Genomic DNA, 6,359 nt, shown 5'->3' with positions numbered 1-6,359 from the left:
AACACGGAGGACACAGATGTGCCAAACGGGACCCACTAGGAGATTACGAACGGACCAACAGGATCGTTTCCGTCGGTCCCGACTGAGGAACTGCAAACGGGAGTCCGGGACCGCACGGCACGTGCGGACGCCCAGGACGGGGTGGCGATGGCCTCCGCTGGCCTTGTCATCCTTCTGCGCATCGACTCTTGCCCTCAGTTTTTCACAACGGCACCCACACAAAACGGCTCCTCTCCAACCCTGCTTTTCCGAAAACCCAGGCTGAGAATGGGGAGGGGGGTCCTGGGGGGGGCGGAAAAGTGTTAATTTACTTCTAACGCCTAGAGTCACCCGCTGGGCCTGTGCTCATTCCCTGAATCCGGTTTGGGGGCTGGCTGGCTCCCGGTCACCTTGCAGGCAGAACACGCCCCGCATTCGGCGCCCGGGTCCCGCGTGGCCCCGCGCACGTGGCCCCGCGCACGTGGCCCCGCGCACCTGTCACCTGCGGCGCTCGCAGCCCGGACGCGCCGCGGCCCCGTCGTGGTGCTCAGCGATCTCCAGTCTCGCTGGACGCGAGAAACCACGCGTCCGCTCTCCACCTCCGAAGAGGCTCCGGCCACCGAGCACCCGGTCGGCGGGTCGCAGGGACGCGTCCTCCCCGGTCCCCGCGCGGCGTCCGAGCGTCCTGGGCGGCCGGCGGGCGGGCGCTGGGGCCGCCTCGGTGCGCGCGCCCCTCCCCGCCCGGCCCCTCCCCGCCCGGCCCCTCCCCGCGGCCCGCGGCGGCCATGGCGGCCAGGCGGGTCCCCGCGCTGGCGGGCGCCGCGCTCGGGAGGCAGCTGCCCGCCGCCCCGCGGCCCCGGCCTGTGTGGGGCGGGCCAGGGTTCCGACAGCCCGTCGGCGTCCCCCTCTGCTCCGCTGCGGAAGGAACCCGCGGCGGCTCCGGGCCCCGCACGCGCGACAGGCCGGAGGCAGCGGCCAGGCGCCCGGCACGCGAGGAGTTAACGCCGGCGGCCCGACGGATCGCGGAGCTGCACGCGGCCGCCTGCGCGGTGAGGCCCCGCCCCCGCCCGGCCCCCCGCGCCCGTGCGCCTGCGCGCTCAGGCCCCTCCGCCCCGCCCCGCCCTGGCGGCCCAGCGGTCCGTGCGCCTGCGCGCTAAGAACCCGTCTGCCGGGCCCGCTGGGCTCCGGGGTCAGTGCGCCTGCGCGTGCCCGGCAGCTGGCGAGGTGATGGGGTCGTGCTGTCCGGCTCCGGCTTCTGCTGGCGCGTACGCTTCCCGCCCTGACCACTTCGTTTAAAAACTGGCCAGTTTCTTATTCCGGGCTAAGACTTAACGTTTGTGTGTCCTGAGTCTGAGTGGGACTCGTTTCTGAGCTAAACTCCAGTCGCGGCGTGGGACCCACGTGTCTGTGTGTGTGTGTGTGTGTGTGTGTGTGTGTCAGGTGTCTAGGAGTTGATTGAGCAGATAGAGGAGTTGAAAAGTTGCAGGGAAAGTTGTTGTTCATGTGCGTTATCGGTTACACACGTTGCCATCTATTGGTTGAACTAATGCAAAAGTACAACGTGCATTTCTTTTAAGTTTTGCTACCAAAAGCTTGATTTTTCTTTCGTCCTCCCCCTCCACTTCAACGGAGCATAATGGCAATGGACACTGGACGCAGGCGTTGGCATGCTGCCTGAGCAGACCTGAGCCGTGTTTTCTTCTGTTTGGGGGGAGTGGACAGTTGCCTGTTGGCACCAGCATCAGAACTTGCATGTCCCTCACCCTTTCTGCCAGCTCAGACGACAGGGGTGTAAAGGTAGCATGGCTATATTTTTATTATCTCGGGAGACCAAGTGAGTTTTATGACAAGACACAAAAACGACGTGCATGAAGGCCACCCATTTCATGCACCGTGTGCGACCCGTCGGTATAGGAATAGTGTTGTTATCTGCTGTGGATGGAGCCAAAAACGTAGAGGAAAACCTTGGAAGGTGACTTTTTTTTTTTCTCCCAAGTGTTAAGACTTCTGCATAAAGATTCATCCGGAAATGACTGGCAGCTTCTGATTGTTCTTGTTTATACTGTTTTTAAAATAACGTGTGATTTGTTCCCATACTTCACAGTATAAATATGGTAAATATGAACAAACAGTTTCATTCCTTTCAGAGCACACACCCGTGACATATAAAGACAGGTTCGGTCAGCCTTGGGAAGGAAAGAAGCTTTTTCTCACTCAGGACATCGTCACTGAGTGTCAGTGTCACAGGGTGACTCTCCAGGAGACCAGCTTGTTGTTTCCTCTTTCAACAAATCAGAACGCCCTCATGGTGCTTCTCCGGTCAACATCCACAGGTCAGGCGAAAGGGGTCCGCCCTTCCTCCCTGTGCCGTATGTATCTCCAGTCAAACTGTCAACACTCTTGTGGCAGCTTCATTATCACCGCTACCTGAGGCTCGTCTCCTGTAGACAAATTAAGTTTGTATGGGCAGCCAACAAGCCCGACGTCTCTCAGTCCACAAGGAGAGCAGAAGAGCGGGCGCAAACAGCGCAGGAGCAATCTTAGGCTTCCAGGTGGCCAGATAATAGCTCTCAGAAGACCCAGAAGCTATGAAAAGTGAAAAGAAAGCTGCTAACAGGGTTCCCTATGTGTGTGTGTGTTTTCCTAGTCTTCATACATGGGCTTTGTAAATAAAGACGTGAGGTCTTGACCGTCACTATTAACTATTGGAATCAAAATAGTGTTTCTACCCAGTTTCATGTAATCTGCTTCTGTTGTTCTTGACGGTTTGGGAGGCCCTTGGACTGGCCTTGGGACTCGCTCGCTGGCTTTCTGCTCCCCTGGTCTGGCTTTGCTGGAATGCCTTAGAATAAACTTAGATCTAAACTCCACTTGTCCTTTTGCGCCACCCTTGATTCATGAAGCATGGTTGGGTAAAACCTCAACCAGAATAAAATATTCGACCATGAAGGAAGACACCCTGAAGAAGTACTTTGTGGCACATCCAAAAATAGATGTCAGAAGACATCCAAGTTTCATGTGTGTCTGAATGAAAAGGTTCCGCACGCCAGTGATGGGGTTACTGCATGGTAAAAGGAGTCTATAAAAAACGCGGGACAAAGTGCCTCTAACTTCACCCACATGGCCGAAACCCAAAGAGCTCACATTAATTCTTTGCCTTCCCACAACACACTTGGGATAGTTTAAAACCACGTTTGAATGGAGGTGGAGTGTGCTTCCTAGACATTTGAGTGCTGTAGTCATGAAAGCGGAGTGTCAATATGTTAAAACAATGCTGTTTCTTTTTTTGCTGAAAAACAGAACTAACAACTGTCCAAAAAAAGAAACAAAATAGTGTAGAATGTTCAGTGTGGTCACACATCATGAAGGTAAAGAAAAGTGTTCAATAATAGAGAGGGTAATACTTTTCTACGAGGACTGTTGGTTTCTATTAGCACCTTCTCTGTAAGTTTAAATCATTATCCACATATTTTAAGCACTGAAATTGCGAGTGCACCTTCTGAGTGAAAGTTCATTTTCAGCCTCTTAAGCTCTTAAAATCACCAAAATCACCTGTTATTAACCGTGTTACCTGGAAACTGAATGAAACATACCTGAGTGACGGCTGCATACTTGTTGGGCATAGAGGAGTTCTTGTGTTTCCCTCAACTTCTCATTTTTCTCAAACTGTATATTTTCTCCTCCTGTCACATGAAGTTGGATTGCATGTAACGTTGGAATGCAATTAAAGCAAGGGCCACCAGAATTGCCAGGAAGCAGTGTCATGTTGTTTCACGCAAGTTCTGCAGGGCTCTGTGAGTAGAGCTTGCGGTGAGCAGACAGGATGAATACCGAAGCAAATGAATTATTTTATCCCCCTGTGTGTTAGGCCGGCCAGCTGAGCTATGTGGATCCAGCCACCGGCTACTTGGTGCTCACGCGGGTCGCCCACTTGCAGAGAGGGAAGTGCTGTGGCTCTGCCTGCAGACACGTGAGTAGCAAATTCTCGCATTAGAGCGGTAGTTTGCGGTGCTTCTGTGACTTCATAAATACCTATTATTTGAAAAACAAGTCAAATAAAACAGCTAAATAGACCTGGAGTGCACTTTTCACAAGCCACTCTAGCCAAGGGCAGTGAAGTCCTTAGGACCAACTCAGGGCTTTTAAAGTTAATGGAACTTGCTAGCATTTCACTGTGACCATCAGTTCCTTGAAATGCTGTGATTTGAAATCCATGGGAGTTTTTTATTACAAGGAAACTTTTCATGAGGTTTTAAATCAGTTGTGTTCAGTAGGCAAGGACAAAGAGGGCAGGAAAAGGAGCTAGAATATTGCAAACTAGATCCCAGGAAGTGTTTTTTTCTTCATTATTAGCTGAATCAACTGAAACTTGCCCAGCATTGAGAGGTGGGTAGCTTTCCTTTAAAGGACAATGATTTTCTTTCTTTGTTCTTTTTTCCCTCCCTCCTTCCGCGCTCCCTCCCTCCTTCCTTTCCTTCCTCCCTTCCTTCCTTCCTTCCTTCCTTCCTTCCTTCCTTCCTTCCTTCCTTCCTTCCTTCCTTCTCTCCTTCCTTCCTTCCTTCCTCCCTCCCTCCCTCCCTCCCTCCCTCCCTTCCTTCCACCCCATTCCTCCTCCTTCCTTTCCTCCTCCTCCTCCTCCTCCTCCTCCTCCTCCTCCTTTTTCTCTTTCTCCTTCTCCTTCTCCCTCTTTCTCTTTCTGTGCTGCACATTTCCTAAAATGGATATTTCAGTGACTATATATGTCTCTGCATTCACTGGTTCAGATGAGCTAACTCCTCCTTCTGTTTTGATTAAAAAGATGGAATGGGTTCTCCAGAACCACTAAGCACCCTAGTCAGGTCAATTGTTCTGGAGTTAAGATTCTAAACAGATACCAACAACCTCTGTCTACAAACTCCTTTGACTGTGTGTTTTGGGGCAAGAAGGTATTACTTCCTTTAACTGACCCACTTTATAATTAGGGTGTAGGACTCAATGCATGTATTAAATGTAGTCAGCGTTGAAACACTGAGCCTTCACTTTTTTGTATGCTCCTACCTGTGCCATTCGCTGTTTCTAATGAAATGCACGAGAGCTTTGCATAAATTGGGGAAGTGAGGATTTTCTTTTTTTTTGGTGTTATTTTTTTTAATTTATTGGGGTGAGAATTGTTAGTAAAATTACATAGATTTCAGGTGTACAATTCTGTATGACATTATCTATAAATCCCATTGTGTGTTCACCAGCCAGAGTCAGTTCTCCTTCCATCACCATATGTTTGATCAGTGAGGATTTTCTAAGAATGACTCTTTGACAGTAAAATTCTTAAAGCTGGAAAGATGCATCTAGGAAGTGATTCTTGGACCTTAATTAGGATTATTTACCAAAGGTTGCCATTATTCTCCTTTTAGCCTGTAGGACCTGGCAGGTCAAATGATCTTTATAACATGATTAGCAGTCTCTTTTTTCCATCATGAGAAGTGGTGTATTTTCCGAGATGATTGTTAAGTAATTCCGTAATAATTTGTTTTATTTCTTCTGCAGTGTCCATATGGTCAAGTCAATGTTAAAGATCCATCTAAAAAGAAGCAATTCAATTCCTATTTTTATGTTTGACAATTTCATCTCTGTTCTCCATCTAATTGAACCTTACTTAAAAAACAAACAAACACCCTAATTCAGGGTTTGCTCTCTGGGCTGTTGGTGTCTGAGCACTAGCTTGACCTTAAGTACATATATTAAAAGAAAATAAATAAAGTGAAAAAAGCTAGCAAATGTTTGTGTTTTTCTAAGGTGGCGCACTGATAGCTATTTTCCTCTTTTTTCTTTCTTTTTTTCTTTTTTGCTTCGTTATCAGACACATATGTTGAAGAAAGAAAATAATGACTGTTCCATTAAATAAATAGTAGCGACCGGGTGACATAAGTAGCTGTTGATTTTCTCATAGCCTCAGTACTCCTACTGTTTTCTTTTCGGTGTTAGCGACCCAACTGAAGTTGCTGGCAAATAGAAGAGTTTGAAGACGTTCTTCCTTTTATTTATATCTTGAGCTACAAGGAGGTTGACAGAATGCTATCCAGTGCAGCATCTGAGGGTCCAGGAAGTAGCACTCTGGGTCAAGAGCCACTCTCACCTTCCATCTGTTCTCTCAATGAAAACTTTAAATCATTCTGACTGGGGGTCAGGCCGTGTAAGACGCCTTGATTAAACCATTCTTCCCACCCCCACACACATTTCACTCCTCTGTTTGTTACGCCAGTTCCTGGGACCTCTCTTAGAACAGTTTGTTAGCTTTACACCCACAGCATTCGTTCTCTGCTATGAAAGCCCTGGGCATCAGTGCCTGCCCTGGGGATCAGTGTCCGACCTGGGCTAGGAGCCCACAGACTTTGTTTTTGTCT

General features: G+C 49.3%; 1 protein-coding gene across 2 annotated transcripts; it reads left to right on the top strand.

The window, feature by feature from the left end:
• Nucleotides 1-717: 717 nt before the first annotated feature.
• On the top strand, nucleotides 718-6,118 carry LOC308493283 (uncharacterized protein C1orf53). 2 transcript variants are annotated; one of them, XM_081039242.1, is made up of 3 exons: nucleotides 718-1,028; nucleotides 3,848-3,949; nucleotides 5,816-6,118. In XM_081039242.1, the coding sequence occupies exons 1-3, from the start codon at nucleotides 765-767 to the stop codon at nucleotides 5,858-5,860; spliced, it is 411 nt and encodes a 136-aa protein (XP_080895368.1). In that variant the 5' UTR covers nucleotides 718-764; the 3' UTR covers nucleotides 5,861-6,118. The 2 variants fall into 2 exon arrangements, with proteins under 2 accessions (XP_080895368.1, XP_080895367.1); XM_081039241.1 differs by lacking the exon at nucleotides 5,816-6,118 and adding an exon at nucleotides 5,503-5,718 and having other exon boundaries at nucleotides 721-1,028.
• Nucleotides 6,119-6,359: the final 241 nt, after the last annotated feature.

The sequence above is a fragment of the Rhinolophus hipposideros genome (genome assembly GCF_964194185.1).
Source record: "Rhinolophus hipposideros genome assembly, chromosome: 26".
Classification (NCBI taxonomy): Eukaryota; Metazoa; Chordata; class Mammalia; order Chiroptera; family Rhinolophidae; genus Rhinolophus; species Rhinolophus hipposideros.
This window is presented reverse-complemented; position numbering and strand designations above follow the sequence as displayed.